This window comes from Pongo pygmaeus, chromosome 6, assembly GCF_028885625.2.
Source record: "Pongo pygmaeus isolate AG05252 chromosome 6, NHGRI_mPonPyg2-v2.0_pri, whole genome shotgun sequence".
Classification (NCBI taxonomy): Eukaryota; Metazoa; Chordata; class Mammalia; order Primates; family Hominidae; genus Pongo; species Pongo pygmaeus.
The window spans coordinates 4,936,717-4,957,465 of NC_072379.2; the positions used below are offsets into that span (position 1 = coordinate 4,936,717).

The window sequence follows — 20,749 nt, forward strand, 5'->3', positions numbered from 1 at the left end:
TCCCAAGAGCTTTCTGTCTCTTCTTGGACAGCTGCTAAACTTAAGTTTCTCAGTTTCCAAGACTGGCAAATGCTTCTAGGGCGGTTCTAGTTTCAGAATCAGCTAAAATTCTGAGGTTTCAAGGTATCTCTTTTTTTTCCACCCCTAGAGATTTCCTTTATTTTCCTGGGTACTCAGCTATGCATTCAAAAAACTGATTTCTTATATTTATCCAACATTTCCAGGCACTTTACATAGAAAGATTTTCCAGGATAATTAATCCCATATATTGCCAGAAATATAAAAACCTTCTTTTTAATCCATTTCAACATTGGCTTACATGCTCAAAAACAGCCATCAGAAAGGTCTTTGGTGACCTCCATGTTGCCCAATCCATGACCCCAATGATTTCCATCTTCTTTGACCTATGGTAGCTTCATCTTGGCCTCTGCGGCACCATACTCTTTATGTTGTCTGACCACATGTCTGGCCACTCCTCAGTCAAATTTGCTGATTCCTCCTCCTTTACTTGACCTCTAAATGTTGGGAGTTCCTCCAGTTTCCATTCTAAGCCCTCATTTCTCCTCACTGCATGTACTTTCACTGCCTGGTTAATCTGCTGAGTTCCACAGCTTTAAATACCACTTACTTACAGATTAATTCATATTTTAATCAGACTCTCTTCTGAACTCCAGATCCATATTATCTGACTGCCTGTGGTTGTCACCTATATTTGGATGTCTTTAACTTAACATAGTTTAAAGAGAACTCTAACTCATCCTCCCATAGTTTGCTTCTCTCTCAGTAGTCTCCATTTTAGGAAATGGCATCTCTTTCTACCCAACTCTTGATATGAGAAACCTGGGAGTCATTCTGGACACCTCCCTGTTTTGCATCCTCAACATTCAATTCATTTACAAGTTCTGTTGATTTCACCTCCAGAATATACTTAAAATCCCTCTACTGCTTTCTACCTGTTCCCTTATAACTCTAGTCCAAGCCACCATCAACTCTCATTTCAACTTCTACAACAACTGAATTAATCTCCTATTACTGACCTTTTCAAAGTATTCTCTACCTAGGAGCCAGAGTCATCTTTTAATCCCTCCAATGACTTCCCATTATATGCAGTGTAAAATCCAAAATACATAACAAGCCAGGTTGATCTTTCCCCCAACTATCTGTCTAGCCGCACCTTCTGCAACTTTCCCCTTTGCACCAGCTGCAATGGCCTTCTTGCAGTGCCTGCCTTTGCTTCATTCTCTCTCATCCCTGGATCTTCACACAATGCTGTTCTCTCTGAATGCTCTTCCTGCCCCACCGACTGCCCACTGCTCTCTACCTGGTTGGTGTGTTGTCATCTTTGAGACTGGCTTACATTTCACCTCTTCAGAGTGAATTTCCCTCACCCCCATTCTAAATGAGCACCTGTGCTTCTTTTTCATAGCACATAAAACAACTTGTAGTTCCAGTCATGTACATTATGACATTTTGGACAACAGACCATATATACAATGATGGCCCTGCAAGAATACAATATTGTATTTTTACTGTTTCTTTTCTATGTGGTTTTTTTTTTTTTTGGTTCCCAAGTTTTATTCAAAAACTCATACAAAATATTTCAGATAAATGAAATTTAATCCTTGTCTTCCTCCTCCTCTTCGTCCTGGTTAATCTGGAAGTAATGTAATTTGTAACTCTCTTTGCTGTTAGCAACTATGCGTAGCCAATATTCTTCAAATATTTTTTGTTGAGATATTTCAAATACCTTTTTAAGAAAGGGACCTCGGATGTCACGGTGATCTTGCTCTTGCACCTTTCGATGGTCACCACCCCTCCACCAAGGTTCCCAGCTTTTCCATTCACTTTGATCCTTTCTTGCAAAAACTGCTCAAAATTGGCAGCATCTGTGATTCCATCTTCTACGAGGTGAGTGCAATCAAGAGTGAGCTTCAGAACCTGCTTCTTTTTTTTGCCCCCCTTCACCACAAGGTTTTTCACAGGAGCCATGGCAGCAGCAGAGGCAAAAAGGGAGGTGAGTGAACTCCTTTTCTGTGTTGAGATATGTTTAGACACACAAATACTCACTGTTATGTTCTAATTACCTTTAGCATTCAGTATACAGAAATATACTGTACAGGTATGTAACCTAGGAGCAATAGGCTATGCCATATAACCTAGGTGTGTAGTAAACTATACCATCTAGGTTTTTGTAAGTCACTCTAGGATGTTCCAACAATAACAAATTGCCTAATGATGGATTTCTCAAAACATATCACCATCATTAAGCAGTGCATGACTGTACATGTTTTTTGAGTGATTATATCTGTGTGTGTGCGTGTGCATGTGTGTGTGCATGTGTGTTTTAAGAGACAAGGTCTCTTCTGTTACCCAGGCTGGAGTGCAGTAGTGTGATCATAGCTCACTACAGCCTTCAACTTCTGGCCTGTCTTGCCCTCCCAAAGTGCTTGGATTACAGGCATGAACCACTGCACCCAGCCACATCTTTGTTTTGATTGCCCGCTAGACTCTTGACTCCATGAAATCATTTATTTATAAATCCATGAAATGGATTTGTTTTGTCTATTGCAACATATCCAGCACCTAGTCAAATGCCTAACACAGAGTAGCCAAATTTTACTTATGAATAAATGAGAACAAAAAATTATTTCTCATCCAAGTCTCTGGCAAATCAATATCTAGAAAACCTGTTTCTTGAGTTTTGATTAGATAGAGGGGCAATTTCAAATCTATACATTGTGACCTTGGGGAAATCATTTAATTATTCATTTCACAGCTGCTCACAAAAGACAGCTACAGAGTTTCTATGGCTGCATTCCTATAACACTCCACTCCACTGCAATGCCTTTTGATTTGAAAGTGTCTCCAGGGGAGACTTATCCTGGGTCAGTGAGGGGTGAGGAGAGCAGCACAGTCAGTGCTATGGTTTGGATAGAGTTTGTTTGTCCCCACTAAAACTCATGTTGGAATTTGATCCCAAAGGGGCAGTGCTGGAGGTAGGCCTAGTAGGAGGTGTTTGGGTCATGGGGACAGATCCCGCATGAATGGCTGGTACTGTGCTCACCGTAGTAAATGAGTTCTCGTTCTGGCAAGACCAGATCGAGAATGGATTGGTTTCCAAGAACAGTAGCCTGCTATAAAGCCAAGGCACCCCTCAGGTTTCCCTCTTTGCACCTGTCTGCTTCCCCGTTGACCTTTTCTGCCCTGTGATGATGCAGCACAGAAGCCCTCACCAGAAGCCAGGGCCATGCCCTGGAACTTCACAGCCTGTGGAACCGTGAGATAAATAAACCTCTTTTCCTTATATATTACCAGCCACAGGTATTCTGTTGTGGCAACAAGAAATGGACTAAAGCAGCACCCAAAGGTGTGGAGGGGTACACAGGCACATGAGGCTTCTGAGGAAGCCGCTGTCCAGCCGTGCTCACCGGGAAATGACATGCACATATGCTCTGTAATCCAGCAGCTCCATTCCCGGAAGAATGCCTCTGAGAACGCTGCACAAGCCCTCAACAGGTTCATTGTGTCACCGTTTTAGTAGGAAGAAGCTGTACCCAATTTGAGTGTCTGTGCTTAAGGAAATGAATATGTAGTACAGGTATATAATGGAAAACTATGCATCAGTCAAAAGCAAAGAGCTGACTAGAGCACCATGGGTAGGTGTCAAAAACATAATGTGAGGCCAGGTGTGGTGGCTAATGGCTGTAATCCCAGCACTTTGGGAGGCTGAGTTGGGAGGATCACTTGAGCCCAGGAGTTTGAGACCAGTCTGGCAACATAGTGAGGCCCTGTCTCTATGTTTAAAATAAATTAATTTAATTAATTAAATGAAAGAAAGAAAGAAAAAGAAAGAAAGAAATGTGAGTTACAAAAGGAACAATGAGCTTTATAGCTCAATCTCACTTAGGTAAATTAAACATATACAAAATATTATTTATGTCTTAAGGATACATATGAATCCAAATATATGAAAGGTAAGTTGGAATGGTATTCATTAATACACCAGAGTGGGTTCCCAATGACTGAATGACAATGAAAAAAGAAAATGATCCTATCCATCCACCAGAGCATCTGCCAAAAGATTGGAAACCCACGGCCACACAAAGCAGAGAGAAGCTTGGCCCTTTCTCCGCACTTACTTGTTCCCCATATTGGTGAGATGGTTGTCTTCCATTAGGCATTCAGTCATGGCTGCAGGCCAGAGTAAACTAACTTTCATAACCTTGACTTTGACATCATTGGTTTCTTATCCTGGGGAAATGAAGTTTTTTTTTTTTTTTTTTTTTTTTGAGATGGAGTCTTGCTCTGTCACCCAGGCTGGAGTGCAGTGGCGCAATCTTGGCTCACTGCAAGCTCTGCCTCCCGGGTTCATGCCATTCTCCTGCCTCAGCCTCCCGAATAGCTGGGACTACAGGAGCCTGCCACCATGCCCGGCTAATTTTCTATATTTTTAGTAGAGACGTGGTTTCACCGTGTTAGCCAGGATGGTCTCCATCTCCTGACCTCCTGATCTGCCCCTCTCGGCCTCCCAAAGTGCTAGGATTACAGGTGTGAACCACCACGCCCGGCCATGAACCGTTGTTTTTTAAATAACATATATGTATATGTGTGGCAGCCTGTGGATTAGCTATCAGCAACCCTCACAACTTCTTTGCCTTGTACTAGAGGATGCAGAGCCAAAATCTTTGTCCAGCTTCCGCTGCAGCCAGAGCCAGCGGTGGGTGGCAATGGCATTAGTGAAGCTAGACTCCCCTATCGTGTGTGTTAGCCACACTTGCTTCACCTTCTTCCAGCTGCAAACTTGTACCGCTTCATGTTTTCTAGTGAATGTTTTGCCATTTTCTTGCTGATCTTTAGACATGCATTACTTTATTCTAGTTATTCATCACATCAGTTTTAGATATTGCAAACATTTTCTTCTAGTATATCACCTATCTTTTATCTATACAGTGTCCTTGGTCAAACAGAAATTTTGAATTTTGATATAGTCAAATCTATCTACTTTTTTTCCTTACAGATTGCACTTTAAAAACAAAACAAAACAAAAAACAGGCTGGGCACAGTGGCTTATGCCTGTAATCCCAGCACTTTGGGAGGCCGAGGCAGGCAGATCAATTGAGGTCAGGAGTTCGAGACCAGCCTGACTAACATGGTGAAACCCTGTCTTTACTAAAAATACAAAAATTGGCCGGGCCTCATGGCGGCTGTCTGTGATCCCAGCTATTCAGGAGGCTGGCGCAGGAGAATGGGCTGAACCCTGGAAGTGGAGATTGCAGTGAGCTGAGATTGCACCACTGCACTCCAGCCTGGGTGACAGAGCAAGACTCCATGTCAAAAGACAAACAAACAAACAAAAACAGATGAGGTCTTGCCCTATTGCCCAGGCTGGAGTGCAGTGGCATGATCGAAGCTCACTGCAGCCTTGACCTTCTGGGCTCATGTGATCCTCCCACCTTAGCCCCCTGAGTAGCTGGGACTACAGGCCTATGGCACCACACACAGCTAATTTTCATATTTTTTTGTAGAGACAGAGTCTCATTATGTTTCACGGGCTGGGCTCCAACTCCTGGCCCAACTGATCGTCTCACTTCAGCCTCCCAAAGTGCTAGGATTACAGGCGTGAGCCACCATGCCCAACCAGTTTGCACTTTTTAAGCCTTCTTTATGAAATCTTTCATTTGGCTATATAATTTTACCTTTGACATGTAGGTCTCTGATGCATTTAGAGGAAGGACCCAATTTCCTTTTTTTTTTTTTCCCATATAGCTGAAGCCAGTTATCCCAACATAATTTACAAAATTCTTTCCCCAGGATTTATGATACATGCTATAGCCCACCCAATTCCCACAGGGTATTTGGTCTGCGTCTGCACTCTTTCTTCTGTTCCATTGCTTTATTTGTCTGTTCCTGCCCCTAAAACCACATAGTTTCAATCACCATGGCTTTAAGGTATGTCTCAAGACTAATAAGGTCAATCCCTCCCATCCTTGCTTGTCTTGTTCAAACCTATCATAGGCATTCAAGAATCTGACTCTTTCGCAAAGATGGACACTCAGGCCAGGTGCAGTGGCTCACACCTGAAATCCCGGCACTTTGGGAGGCCAAGGCAGGAGGACCACCTGAACTCAGGAGTTCAAGACCATCCTGGGCAACACAGGGAGACCTCATCTCTACCAAAAAAATAAAATAAAGAAATAAGTCGAGTGTGATGGCATGTGCCTGTGTTCTCAGCTACTCAGAGGTGCTGAGGTGGGAGGATCGCTTGGGCCCAGGAGATCGACGCTGCAGTGAGCCATGAATGCACCACTGCACTCCAGCCTGGGCAACAGAGTAAGTCCCTGTCTCAAACAACAAAAATAACAACAAAAACAAAGACAGACACCAAGTCTTGCAAGGGTAGCACGGCAGGGAAGGGGGCGCAGGGCGAACTGACCTCTCAGTCTGTATATATCTGAAACCTCTGAAAACAATTCTGCCACTGAAACCCTCAAAACAAAAGAAAGATACATTCTCTATGTCAGTATATTCTCTAAAACCATGAGAGACACTATTCAATATGATTTAAACAGATCCCCAAACATCTTTCAACCAACATTATAGGTCACTGTTGGGAACCAACAGATATTAACATTTTTTTTGTTTTGTTTTGTTTTGTTTTTTTGAGATGGAGTCTCGCTTTGTTGCCCAGGCTGGAGTGCAGTGGCACAATCTCAGCTCATGCAAGCTCCACCTCCCAGGTTCAAGCAATTGTCCTGCCTCAGCCTCCCAAGTAGCTGGGATTACAGGTGCCCACCACCACGCCTGGCTAATTTTTTTGTATTTTTAGTAGAGACGGGGTTTCACCATGTTAGCCAGGCTGGTCTGGAACTCCTGACCTCAGGTTATCCACCCGCCTCGGCCTCCCAAAGTGCTGGGATTACAGGCGTGAGCCACCGTGCCCGACTATTTTATGTCTTTCAAACATTTCACACCAGTGACAACATCCCTCTGTGTTTTTGGTGTTAATGCTAAACTCTGTCAGTGGCCCCTTATGGAACATAGCTGAACGTCACCCGAGTCCCCAGGGCAGAAGGGGGTGCTGCCCCTCCGGGACTCACTTAGCTCAGGGGACAACAGGGCTGTTAACGGTGCCTCTATGATCAAACTGAAGGTTACTGATTTTTTAAAAGTCTACGCAGTAAACTGAAGGATGAAACCAGCTGTGAGCAACTAACCATTTGACTTTATTTTCTCTTTGAATTAGAAATGCTCAAACATGTCTTTAAAGTTCAATAACTTTTCTAGTTTTACGCTGGTGAAAAAAGGTTTAGGGTTGTTTTGTTTTTAGCCAGACCACATACAATGAACGTTTCCCACGGTGACTCTGTCATTGGGAATCCACTGGAAGGGAAGTCCCAGTTAAGTGGCAGTGAGTTATTCCCATGTAAAAAGAGGAAAAGCAATCCTTTCACCTCCACTGTGCTAAGATAAGAGTTATTTTCAAGTCAGAGTCATAGCGGAAGAAAAATATTTCAAATGAAAACAACCACAAAGAGGTTTGCGGAAAAGGGAGGACAGAACTCACGGCACCCCATCGGCAGAGGAAGGCAGCAGCGCTTCCCACGTGCACACAACAGTCCCTGCGGCCCGAACACCCCTGGCTGTCATCAGGGAGGCCAAGTCCTGCTGCCTGTCCTGAGTGACAAGGTGGGACGACAAATGCAAACTCAGAGCTGGCACTCAGTGACAACACAGAACTGCCACCCGCCTGCCAGCTCCATCGCAGCGCTGGGGGCAGAAGGGCAGCCCACCACGCCGCTGGGTGGCCAGGGCTGCAGGTTCCTCCATTGCTCAAGCCACATCCACACGCCTGGACGGCCACACCGTCCCCACACCACCGTCCCACACACACACAAAGAAAACGGACCCCACTCTGGAGTCTTGCAGACGCATAGGCGCTGAGACCCACAGAGGGGCCTCCTCTCCTCAGGGCACCAACCCTTCCACAGGTATTTAATAAGCACCTACTGTATACCAGACATTGGATGGGCTGTTTTTCAGTCAAAAGCCCAGTGAGTGCTGGGGTGGTGTCCCCAGCTTTGTTTAGCCTGAACCTTCCTGGCTAAACCTCGGCGGCTTTACAAACTCTCTAGGGTGCCTCTTTACAAAGGGGGTATCCAAAGCCACGGTGATGTCCCTGTCTCCAGGAACGCATGAATGCCAAGACTCTGCACGTCACCATCCCTAAGACCCTGGACTTGCCAAGCACCCCAGCCCCTCCAAGAGTGGCCCAGGAGAAACGAATATCGCCACTGCGGATTGGGCCTGAGGGCCTGGGGCGGGCACTCAGCCACATGGTCCCAGGGGGCAGGGGCTGGTGTGGCCGAGTCCAGGCAGCCAGGTCCAATACTGCAGCTCTCAATCGAGGACAGGTCTGCCTCCAGGGAACAGCTGGCCATGTCTGCAGACATCTTTGGTTGTTACAACTTGGGGGTGGGGGCACAAGAGCCAGGGACACTGCTCATCGCCCTGCACCCACGGACGCCTCCCTCAGCAAAGATGCCCCAACCTAAAATATAACGGGAGGAAGGGAGAAAGCAAGGAAGGCCAGCCCTCCCGGGGCTCTGCGCGGGTTTAACACTCACCCCTCCTGCAAAGGCAAACCAACCCTCCCCTCACCGTTCCCCAGCCCCTGACAAAAACCACATGGCCCTGCCATCGCCCCTCCCCAGTGCGCCTAAGTGACTGCTGTCTTATCTCCGTGACAGGACCCAGGCCCTCTCCGCGGGGCACCAGCCCTAAATACCAGCCTTCTGGGAAAGGGGAGTGAGAGCCACTTCCAGCCCGGCCACACCTCCAGCACCAGCCTCCTCCTGGAAGAGACCCTCTAGGTTTTGTGACTCTGGAAATCAGGGGGAACCTGGAGGCTATGAGAAGGCTATGTTTATGGAAAACAAAAACCCACAGTGCCTGCGTGCATTCCTACAGATGGGTAGCAGTGAACTAAGTGATGAGTGAACCGGCAGGATGCGCCTGGCTGACGCCTTCCCCACCTGACTCCGCAGGGGAGTCCGAAATGAGGGGCAGGAGAGAGGCCTGAGAGGCTCTGGCGAAATGCTTCCCCTGAAGTGGCGCAACCCGTTAGCCCAACCCAGAACCAACGTGACTCTGTTTTTCTTTTGAGTCAGAGTCTCGCTCTGTCACCCAGGCTGGAGTGCAGTGATGCGATCTCAGCTCACTACAACCTCTGCCTCCCGGATTCAAGCAATTCTCCGCCTCCCAAGTAGCTGGGATTACAGGCATGCACCATCATGCCTGGCTAATTCTTTCGAATTTTCAGTAGAGACGGGGTTTCACCATGTTGGTCAGACTGGTCTCGAACTCCTGACTTCAAATGATCTGCCTGCCTCGGCCTCCCAAAGTGCTGGGATTACACGCGTGAGCCACTGCACCTACCGTAGGAGCAATAACTGGAAATTATTGAAAAACAGTGTTACAGAGTTGAGCAACCTGGGGCTGGACTCGTTAACACACACGTACACGGGCACACAAGCATGCACACACATGCACACTACATGGACACACACACATGGACACACGTGCACACCACATCACCACATGCACAGGCCAGGGGTCCCTTCCCTTTCTCGCCACTTTTTCCAGGTGAGATCGGACTGTTCTCTCACCAGGGAGCAGGCACAGCCCCACGCTGGGTCCTCTGGGGAGAGAATGCAGGAGCTGAAGGGGCCCTGGTGTGCGCTGGACCTCACTGGGCCTGCCCTGCAGGGGCAGACGCGATCCTGCCATCCCGCCGTCCTTCTGAAACTACACCACCCACTTCAGTAGGATTTGTTTCACTGCAGCCCCCCACCTTCCCCCAAAGGGACACGGTGACACATGCCCCACACTGAGGGCCGCTCTCAGGACAAACAGGCACCACAGCAGCCCCATCGGTGCCCAGGGAGGCGCAGGACAGGCAGGCTGCCGGAAGGCGCAGAGCTCACCATCACTGGAGGTATGTAATGGAGAGGACACGGTGGGTGTTAGGAAAGCCTCCCCACCACGATTCTTCCACGTCACTCCAGCCTGAGGCACGCTGGCGCCCACGGCTGCTGGAGAAGCTGCTACAGTGAATAACCCCTCGGCTTCCCACCTCCTCCCCTTCTCTCTCAGTCGTTCCCCTTGGAGGGGCGAGGGAGGAATCGCCTAGTGCCGGCTGCAAACTCACTCAGGGGGACACAGGACACAACAAAGGCTCAGCGCCCTCCCCGTTCCATGCCTCCAAGCCAGCAGGAGAGACCTATCAGAGGCGGGTTCCAGGGATGCGCACAGAGGCCACCTGCAACCCACGGAAAGGCCGTGCAGGTGTCTCATGCAGGGAACAGTCCCAAGTGGGAGACTTTGCGTGCGTGCGCACCTGTGTGGACATTTCTGTGTCCAGGTACCCACGTGTCACTACAACAACCGAACATGCTCTAGCGCAAAGCTTCTGGGCGCGGGCCCGTTTGAGGCAGGGCTGTCCGGCGACAGTGGGGTCTGTGCGGGGTCATCCCCAGTGGAGCCTGGCTTATCCACATGGGGACCCCCCGGGTCTAGCCTTCCCCCGGCTCCATGCAGAGGCTCAATAACCGTTCTGTAATGAACAGAAGCATGTGTGCATGCCTCTACCAGCCGCTCCATCTCAAACCACCCGGCCGCCTCAGTGAACCTTCTTGGCATGGCCGAGGGTCACAGGAGTCCCTGGGCCACAGCCAGAGAAGGTCAGCAAGGAAGGATGAGTCCCCGAGGCCCAGGGGGCCGGCTCTGGGTAGGTAACACAACCCGCTGCAGCCCAGATGAGTGTGTCAGTACAGCTGGGCAGCCTGATGGACTCTCTTTGGCGGGTTTCGAAAACCGCCACCAGCTTAGACACGCTGTGAGCAGAGGCGCTTTTGCTTGCCATGAATAATTTAACAGGAATGATTCCAAAAGAAGTGAGTGAGCTTGGCCGGGTGCGGTGGCTCACATCTGTAATCCCAGCACTTTAGAAGGCCAAGGCGGGCAGATCACCTGAGGTCCGGAGTTCCAGACCGGTCTGGCCAACATGGTGAAACCCCATCTCTACTAAAAATACAAAAATTGGCCGGGCGCGGTGGCTCACGCCTGTAATCCCAGCACTTTGGGAGGCCGAGGCGGGCGGATCATGAGGTCAGGAGATGGAGACCATCCTGGCTAACACGGTGAAACCTCGTCTCTACTAAAAATACAAAAAATTAGCCAGGCGTGGTGGTGGGCGCCTGTAGTCCCAGCTACTCTCGGGAGGCTGAGGCAGGAGAATGGTGTGAACCTGGGAGGCGGAGCTTGCAGTGAGCCAAGATTGTGTCACTGCACTCCAGCCTGGGCGACAGAGTGAGACTCCGTCTCAAAAAACAACAACAACAACAACAACAACAAATTAGCCAGGCATGGTGGTGCATGCCATAATCCCAGCTATTCAGGAGGCTGAGGCAGGAGAATCGTTTGAACCTGGGAGGCAGAGGTTGCAGTGAGCTGAGATCATGCCATTGCACTCTAGCCTGGGCGACAGAGAGAGACTCCATCTCAAAAAAAAAAAAGAAGCATGTGAGCCTCAGACAAGCTCCTGTCTCCTGCAACATGCACTCTGGCCCCACAGTCCTACACTGGCAGTCACCTATCACCTGTGAAGAAGGCGGGCCTTCCCAGGGGTCCTCCTCGCCCGGTGACACAGAACGCAATGGCCTCAGGACAGGCCAGGCTGATCCCCAGCCACACAGCAGCAACGCTGGCCCGTGCTCTGCAGCCCCAAGGTGGCCCTGTCCCACTCGCTTTTTGCCCTCCGCTTGGCAGAGGCAACGCATGGTGGAAGAATGACCAAAATTCTGTGTCTGACATTGAAGACCCTTTGTTCCTGTGCAGAAAACATCCCACCACGCGCCTCCTCCCTTTCGGGTTTCCTGGCCTCACAGGGAGGTCTTTTTGAATCAGGAGGGAGGGACCCCATCTCTGCCATTGGATCATCGGTCCTTCCAAGAGACCACTGGATCATGACACAGCAGGGTCAGGATGAAAACCAAATCCCAGAAGCAGTGACCTTTGGGAGGAGGAAGGATCCCCGGGTGCAGGCAATTGGGGGTGCTTGTCTGAGCAGACTTTAAGGGCCATAATTAAAGAAACCACAAGTTACTCTTTTTATTGTTATTTTTTTGAGACAGGGTCTCACTCTGTTGCCTGGGCTGGAGTGCAGTGGTACAATCCTAGCTGCAGCATCTGCGGCTCAAGCCATCTTCCCACCTCAGCCTCCTGAGGAGCTGGGACTACAGGTATGCACCACCATGCCTGGCTAATTTTTGTATTTTTTGTAGAGATGGGGTCTCTCACTACGTTACCCAGGCTGCTCTCAAACTCCTAGGCTCAAGCGATCCGCCTACCTCGGCCTCTCAAAGTGTTGAGATTACGGGTGTGAGCCACCACACCCGACCACATTTATTTTATTTTATTTATTTACTTCTAGACTGAGTTTCATTCTTGTTGCCCAGGCTGGAGTGCAGTGTCACGATCTCGGCTCACTGCAACCTCCGCCTCCCAGGTTCAAGCGATTCTCCTGCCTGACCCTCCCAAGTAGCTGGGATTACAGGCGCCTGCCACCATGCCCGGCTAATTTTTGTATTTTTAGTAGAGACGGGGTTTCACCATGTTGGCCAGGCTGGTCTCGAACTCCTGACCTCAGGTGATCCACCTGCGTTGGCCTCCCAAAGTGCTGGGATTACAGGTGTGAGCCACTGCGCCCAGCCAAAATTTTTTTTTATGACACATACCTATTAAGATAATCAACTTCTTTCCACCAATTGAATAAATCACCAGACACAGTGGGCCCCAGGCCCCGGGGCTCTCAAGCCCTGCGGCAGGAGCTCAACACCACCCCCGCTCTCGGCACTCCTCGGACGGACAATGATCGGTTGCCCGTGGCCGGGCCCTCCTCAGGAAGGCCTCCCACCACCCCGGCACCCACAGACCCGCGGTACACCGAGAGCACCATGGTCACCTCTGCAGACCTTGCAATCTGGCAATGCCATGTAGGTTTTGGCCTGGGACGGATTCCTTGATTGTCTTTTCACTGCATTGCCCCAAAAACTCCCCGACAAGGTTGCAGGTGCTAAGGGACTTGCTGGGACCCTGTATTTAACAAGGCGTGCGTGGTTGCTGTGGTCAATGAGATGACTGCTGGACAATAATCTGATCAGACAAAAGAACAGATGTGGCCTCAAATATTGCAAGAATATACCAGGAGCCTCTGAGGAATATCAGCCAGCCTCCTGCCGCGTAGACAAACTACGACTTCCCAGACAGCTGAGGTGAAAACAGTGAGTTCAAGAGGAAACCTTCTTTGGGAGGCCAAAGTAGGAGGATCGCTTGAGGGCAGGAGGTCAAGACTAGACTGGGTATCACAGCGAGACTCCTGTCTCTACAAAAAGTAAAAAATTAGCTGGGTGTGGTGGTGCACCTATAGTCCTAGCTACTCAGGAGGCTGAGGTGGGAGGATCACTTGAGCCCAGGAGGCTGCAGAGCTGTGGCTGCGCCGCTGCACTCCAGCCTGGGTGACAGAGCAAGACCCTGTCTCAGAAAACAAAAAAGGAAGCCTTCAAACATCCAGGACACGGGCTCCGACTGCCTCCCGCCGAGTGAGCCCGCCCCACACGTGTCCCCTGCACCACTCCTTCTCCCACTTCCCCAGCTGGCCTTCTCAGCTCTCAGGCCCACGGCTCTTCCTGAACCTGTGGCCCTCCTCACCTGCCGTGATGGTGTCCACCTCCTTGGCTGCCAGCTCCTCCACGTCCGACCTCTTCCTCAGCTCAAACCTCCGGGATAAACCTTCTCGGGGTTTCCATAATTCCTGGATCAAGAGGGGCTTCTCACTGTCCCCAAACACCCGAAAGCACTGGGCCTGCCACCGCTGCCCGGCATCGCCGGCTCGGCCCACCACGTCACACAGCACGTACTGGCCGGCCTGCCTGGGGTCCAGGGCGTACCGCTCCAGCGCCTCCTTCACCAGCTCACGGGCGCTGGAGGTGCCGGTGGCCAGGACGCTCTTGTAGTGGGTTCCTGTGCAGACACTGTCCCCAAACACCTTCAGGACACCAGGGGCTGAGAGCTGGGTGGAAAGCTCGGCGGGGTCATCGCTGGCGCCCAGGCTGGAGAAGGTGGAGTCCAGGTCCCGGTACTTGTAGCTCAGCGTCCGGGATAGCATGCTGGACAACAGCTGGCTCTGCTGCTTCAGTTTGCTCTTGGTGGGCGGGGACATGATGAAGTGTGTCCCATAAAACATGGTGGGCGAGGCTTCATGGATGAGGACAGGGGGCCTCAGCCGAAGGATGTGGGGAGGCCGTGACCTGGGAGAAAAAGTGAGAGAGGTTAGTGTCAACCATCGTGAGCACCAAGAGCAAATGAGGCCACAGGCGGTGGCTCCTGCCCGTCATGCCAGCTCTTTAGAAGGCCAAGGTGGGAGGACGGCTTGAGCCCGGGAGTTCCAGACCAGCCTGGGAAACATAGTAAGCCCCCAACTCTACCAAAAATTTAAAAATTAGCCAGGCATGGTGGTGTGCACTGTACCCACTGCTCTGAAGGCTGAGGCTGGAGGATGGCTTGAGCCCAGGAGTTGAAGATTGCAGTGAGCTATGATCGTGCCACGGCCCTCCAGCCCGGGCAGCAGAGCAAGACCCCATCTCAAAATCTAATGGACATAACAGGCCGTGGGCATCCTGGCCCCGCAGACCTGCCACCAGAGCACCTGAGCAGAGGAAGTGGCTGGAGCCTGCAAGGCCACCAGAGGCAGAGAGGACTAAACGGGCTGGAGCGCCCTTCAAGGAAAGCCATTACTGGGAAACACAATGAGGTCGCCTAGGTAAGACACGCTCCGCTGCAGGGCTTGGATTTCTGGAAAGTGCTGGGCGTAGCGCCCGTGTACAGTGAGCGTCAAGGCGCGCCCCACCCGGAGCCGCCCCCAGCACCGTCACAGCCACAGAAGAGCAGCGGGCAGCCCGAGGGCAAAGCTTCGCCTCTCCGTAAACCCCGTGTCTCCTACCCCACAGGCTGCGACGTGGGAAATGGGTCACAAACACAGTGGAACCAGGAAAACAGGCAAATCGCAGCTACGTTAACAGAATCGACCATCAGACATTCCAGATGCAAACCCTCAGAATCTACCCCTCCGGGCAAGAGACCCGTCCTGGCTTGAAGGAGATGCTCCCCGGGATGGCAGCATTGAGTGGCCTCGCAAGCACAGCAGGCACAAAGGGCCCCTCTCGAGCCGGTGCAGGCATGGCCGGAATGCGTGCGTCCCGCCCACCACAGGCCGCGGGTGCCTGGCGGTCCAGGCCACAGAGATGCAGTCTCCTGGAGAAACTGGAAAACAGCCTGGGACGCGTTGGTGTGTCATGAAATCACACTTCTAATGTCCTTAGTGTGCCCAGGGCCAGGAGTTCCAGATGGTTTCTCAGTCTCCCTCCAGAACCTCTGTGGGGGCAGGAGGGCAGAGAAAAAGGAAGGCAGGTCTCCGATTTGTAAAAGGTGAGGCTGGACCAGAAGGCACAAAAATACTGGAAAACTGCACACACATCTCCCCATTACTGTACCCCACTTCCATGCTCATGTTCTCACCAAAGACAAAGGCGGCAGACGAGTGAGCCAGGAGGAAAGCCTATTTTCTGGAAAGCTCTGGAAAGAGTGGTCCGGGTCCCAGTGAACACAGCACGGGTCGCCTGCCACCGTGACCGGGGTCAGTACTAAACTCTGCAGCAGTCCACTGACACTGTCCAGGCTTGACTCACTCGTCGCACTGCGGGCACTGCAGAAGGCTTCTGGAAAGGACGGTGGCTGCCTAGGGCCAGAGAAAGCAACCAGGGAAGCCCTCCAAAGAAAAGGAGCCACACTATCCCTTAGGAAAGTAAACAGTGGAACCGTCCCGGCCTCCAAAGCTGACACTGGCCTCTTTCTAATATCACCGGGGCGTCGGTCATCGTCTCTGGAGCCTCTCACTGCCAGCCAGAGCTGTCATGGATGAATCCTGAAATCAGACCACCACTCGCTTCCTCCAGAACCAGCCCAGGTCAGCCAGCAGCTGTGCTTTCTCCAAGGACCTTGAACTCTTCAGAAATACTTCCAACAGCTTCGCACACCAAAGACTGGGTTCCGAACGCGGATGTCTGCCCTGTGGGGTGGGTGGCTGGCCCTTCTCCTGTTCCTATAGCCCACAGCTGACAGTTCACCACGGCAAACACTTTCACTGTGCCTGGCTTTCTGAAGAGGTGAATTTGCTGTAACAGGTGTCACGGAGATCCCAGTACAGGTCATAAGCAGATGGAGCCTTGAGGTTCCATCGAGCCAGGCCATAAAGGAGTAAAGGAGCAAAGCCTTTGTTTCTCTTCCTCTGAGGAAGGTGCAACGAGTGTCCTTGTCAAATCCTAAGAAGCTCAGAGCCGGCCGCAGCTTCCCCCATGGACTCATCAAAGGCCTCGGTTTCATTTACAACAAAAGCATTTTCAGACAGTGCTCACATCACAAACGTGCGGCCTGGCCTGTGCACACCACACCAGCGGCTTCAAATCGCCCTCGAGTCTGACCTCAGCCTCCTGTGGTCAGTTTTCAAAGTGCGTACTTGGAATCACAGAACAAAACCCCTCAAAGAGCCTCTCCAGCCAGCACTTATTAACCATCCATGAGAGCTGCACAACCCCGCTCTCAAGCACCTCTGCAGACGACCCTGGCTTAGAAGCCTCCAGGCAGCACACACTGGCAGAGGGTCAGCCACCACCTTTTCATAGTGGTCATTTCCAACGGGTTCCCCAGGGTGCCAAGCCAAACTGCAGGTGGTAGATGGTACAGCCTCTGCCACCAGGCAGCTGTGGCTCAGGAAACCTCTGCCTCTGAAGAAGTCTGAATGCCCATATAAATATTATACCAAAAACTGGGGAAGCCCCCTCCAGGCAGGAGGAAGCCCACATCACAGAAAAGCCATGAAGCAGAAGCAAGTATTTAAAAGGCCAAGGCGGGAGAATGGTTTAAGGCCAGGAGTTCGAGACTAGCCTGGGCAACATAACAAGATCCCAATCTCTATAGAAAATAAAAATAAAAAATTAGCTGGGCATGGTGTGCACCTGTAGTCCCAGCTACTCGGGAGGCTGAGGCAGGAGTTCCAGGCTACAGTGAGCTATAATTGCACCACTGCACTCCAGCCCGGGCAACGGAGTGAGACCCTCTCTGTTAAAAAAAAAAAAAGATGGCTGGGCACAGCGGCTCACGCTTGTAATCCCAGCACTTTGGGAGGCTGAGGTGGTCAGATCACGAGGTCAGCAGATCGAGACCATCCTGGCTAACACTATGAAACCCTGTTTGTACTAAAAATACAAAAAATTAGCCAGGCGTGGTAGCGGGCACCTGTAGTCCCAGCTACTTGAGAGGCTGAGGCAGGAGAATGGCATGAACCCGGGAGGCGGCGCTTGCAGTGAGCTGAGATCATGCCACTGCACTCCAGCCTGGGTGACAGAGCGAGACTCTCTCTCAAAAAAAAAAAAAAAAAAAGACAAAAATTGGCTGGGCGTGGTGGTTCATGCCTGTAATCCCAGCTCTTTGGGAGGCTGAGGCGGGCAGATCACTTGAGGTCAGGAGTTCAAGACCAGCCTGGCCAACATGGTGAAACCCTGTCTCCACTAAAAATACAAAAATTAGCTGGGCATGGTGGCGGGTGCCTGTAACCCCAGCTACTTGGCAGGCTGAAGCAGGAGAATCGCTTGAACCCCAGAGGCGGAGGTTGCAGTGAGCCGAGATCGCGCCACCGCACTCCAGCCTGAGCAACAGAGTGAGACTCTGCCTCAAAAAAAAAAAGACAAAAATTATAAAAAGGCCCCCAAATACAATGGAAAAGTGAGTTGATATTTGGGGCCCAGGGGTGGATATACGTTTTGTAAGGTCTGACATTTACGTAATTCTTCTTTAATAAAAAACAAATAGAAAATTACAAACACATAACTGCTAGGTCCCCTCCCAGGGCCTTGGAAGCTTGAACTTCAGAAGTGTTGTTCCCCCCATTCCCCCCACCCCTGCTTTTCCCACAGTTTCTGGAGCTGGATTCGAAGGCAGAGGCAGAGTTAGCAGCATCAGGAAACGGGAGAAAATGTAAGCAGAGAGAATGTGATTGACTCCTTTCCAATAACTCCTTCTTAAGCCCCCAGAAGTCCCTGTTCACACAAACCTTATCTGTTTTGGGATTTTCAGAAAGCATTTCTCTCCGTTTGGTCATCCTCCCTGGGCCAGACCAGAGGGTGCCCACTTGTTCACACGCTGCTTGCTTCCGAATCCCAGAAGGCGGAGCCTGGCCTGTTTGTGAGAATGGGATGGACTCGTTTTTTAAAAGGCCAAGGGGAGTGCAGGAAAATCCGACCGGGCGGAGCACGCCCTGGGTAACCAGATCTGTTTTTCTGGAAGTGCGACCGGCCTCTTCTGCACCATTCGCTCCTCCGTGACACAAATACTTGGGGAAAGCGCAGGGCTCGGACAACGAGGGTGTGGGGCGCTGGCTGGTGCTGCTCTTAGAGAATGTTTTCTCTTGTTCTCAAGGAAGGGTCCAGTTTCTGATGAAAAACAAGCTCAAGTCCCAGCGGCGAGTACAGGGAGTGAGGTCAGTGCCGCGCTGACGACATGGGTGGAGCGACCTCTCTGCTCCAACAGGACAGTGTGGAACCCATTATCATTTCCAGCAGGAGGGAGAACGAAGCGCAGACTTTACACACTCAGCTCTCTCCCCTCCTTCCATGAATCCTATCTTTACAGCCCCAGCCCGAGCCACCCTTTCAAATGCAAACATAATTCAATCAGATTTAATTCTGACCTGCTAGCTGCTGGAGAGGGGACTGACTTGCCCCCCAGCAAAAGGGACTTTCAAGACTGGTTCCGGTCTGCAATGCACAAGAGGTGGCCCATGTTAACCGCGGGACACGAGCAATCAGATTCTTCTGTGCAATTCAGATTAGCCAAACACTTGACAGGCGACAGGGCAAGGCAGGCTGGTCCGCAGCCCCGCCAGGGCCCTGCCAACCCCACCAACAGGCTCCTCCTGCGGGGCCCCAGGAGCTCGGCTCAGCATCTGTTATCTTGGATGCAGTATTTGTCGAGGGGCTGGAAATGGTACATAAATAGCCGGGAAACAATGCTTTGAGCTGGCGCACGAGTGGGGATCGGGCTGCAACCGGGACGGGGTATGTGCAGGGGACGTCTCGCCGGCCCAGGTGGGAGAGCGCGCGGAACCCTGCGCCCCGCTCCCCCGCTGCGCTCCCCGGACGAACGTCCCCCTCCAGGGCACAGCCGGGGAAACTGAGGGCCGAGAGTCCCCTGGAGTTGGGGGTCCGGGGCCCACGCGGACAGCCAGGCTTAGGCGCTCGCGGGGGTCGGCAGCGCGGACCCCCGGATCCCCGCAGGCTGGGCCGCCCTTGCCCGCGCTCGCCGGCCTCCGGGTACCGCCCCCCGGTCCAGGCCGGGACCCGAGAGCCAGTCGGTTCCCATGGCAACTGGGCAAGCCTGCCCTCCGCGCCCCGACCCGCGGCCGGGAGTGTCCCCGAGCGCGCCCCGCGGCCTCCGCGCCCCGGGCCCCCGGCAGCGGCCGAGCAGCGCCCCTTACGAGCCACCCCCGGTTCCGCAGTCACTCCTCGCGCACCCCACACTCACCTCCGGCACAACCCGCCGCGCCGCCACGTTCCCGCGCTGCTCCCACCCGCCGTTGGCTGGGGCCGGCGCCCAGACCCGCGCGTGCCGCGGCGCCTCCTGCCGGCAGCGCAACGGGCGGGGCGGGGCCTCAAGGGGACGCGGCCACAAAGGGTGGGGCGGGGGGGTAAGAGGTGGGCTGGAGCTGGGCCTCGGAGCCCAGTAGGCAGATAGAAAGCCTCGAGGAGGCGGGGTCTCCAGGAGAGGGGCGGGGCCAACCTGCTAGAAAAGGCGGGCTGTGCTCTGGCGCCTCCTGCCGGCCGCCCAATGGACGGGGATGCTGCCTCGAGGGGGCGGGGCCTCACCGGAGAGGCGGGGTTTTGAAGAAAGGGGTGGGGCTGGTTGTGGAGAGGCGGGGCTTGCAGCCCACCCCACAGCCTGCAGCTTAAGGAGGGGGTCCCCGGAGGAAAGGTGGGGCCAGTTCTAAGTCCCTGAGCTGATTGTGGGCTCTGGGCTCCTGCGGTTGGGTGGGCTATTTCGAGACAGCACCTTCTAGTAGCCCAGTGAGTGGGTGTAGGGGAGGGTAGAGCTGTGCCCCCAATTAGAGCTGTGCACCCAATTAATGAACATCTTCTAAGACATCAAAAAGGAACAAGGGAGGAATTTCCTCTCCCCTACCATCTGTCTCCTACCCAGAGTTTTAAAAGACAAATCAGGTCATGCCATTCCTGCTTACAATTATGCAAAAAAAAGACCAGGTCAGCTCTGGGGCTCCGGCCCCAACTGCCCTCCCTGGGGACTTGTTTAAAAAGCAGCTCGTGTCCTCGGCACTTTGGCTGGGGTTTCCCTTTGAGGAATGTGTGCTAGACCTGGGAGATTCAGGTGGCTCGGAATATCAATATGCAGAATCTGGGCCTCAGGAGTGAACCTTTTTGTGGACAGCTATCGTGTTATGATTTCCGTAGTCATGACCCCATATTCGCGATGGAGGTCGGAGCAGACATTGATGAGTGTGGGAACAGACATTTATTGACCACCTGTGTGCCAGGCCCTAGGCAACTTTACCTAGGTCACCTCACTT

At 52.1% G+C, this 20,749-nt stretch overlaps 1 protein-coding gene and 1 pseudogene across 2 annotated transcripts in view; both read right to left on the reverse strand.

Annotated features, from left to right (window-relative positions):
- Positions 1-19,813, reverse strand: part of RADIL (Rap associating with DIL domain) — an 85,635-nt gene extending 65,822 nt beyond the window's left edge. Inside the window, exons 1-2 of one of the 2 annotated variants that reach the window (XM_054496050.2) lie at positions 19,693-19,813; positions 13,768-14,366 (exon numbers count right to left, since the gene is read on the reverse strand). In XM_054496050.2, the coding sequence (XP_054352025.1) occupies positions 13,768-14,302 (535 nt within the window). In that variant the 5' untranslated portion in view covers positions 14,303-14,366; positions 19,693-19,813. Of the gene's footprint in view, positions 1-13,767; positions 14,367-18,223; positions 18,640-19,692 lie in introns of those variants that run through there. The other variant, XM_054496051.2, reaches the window with a different exon arrangement.
- LOC129041008 (large ribosomal subunit protein eL22-like) lies at positions 1,616-1,989 on the reverse strand (annotated as a pseudogene).
- Positions 19,814-20,749: the final 936 nt, after the last annotated feature.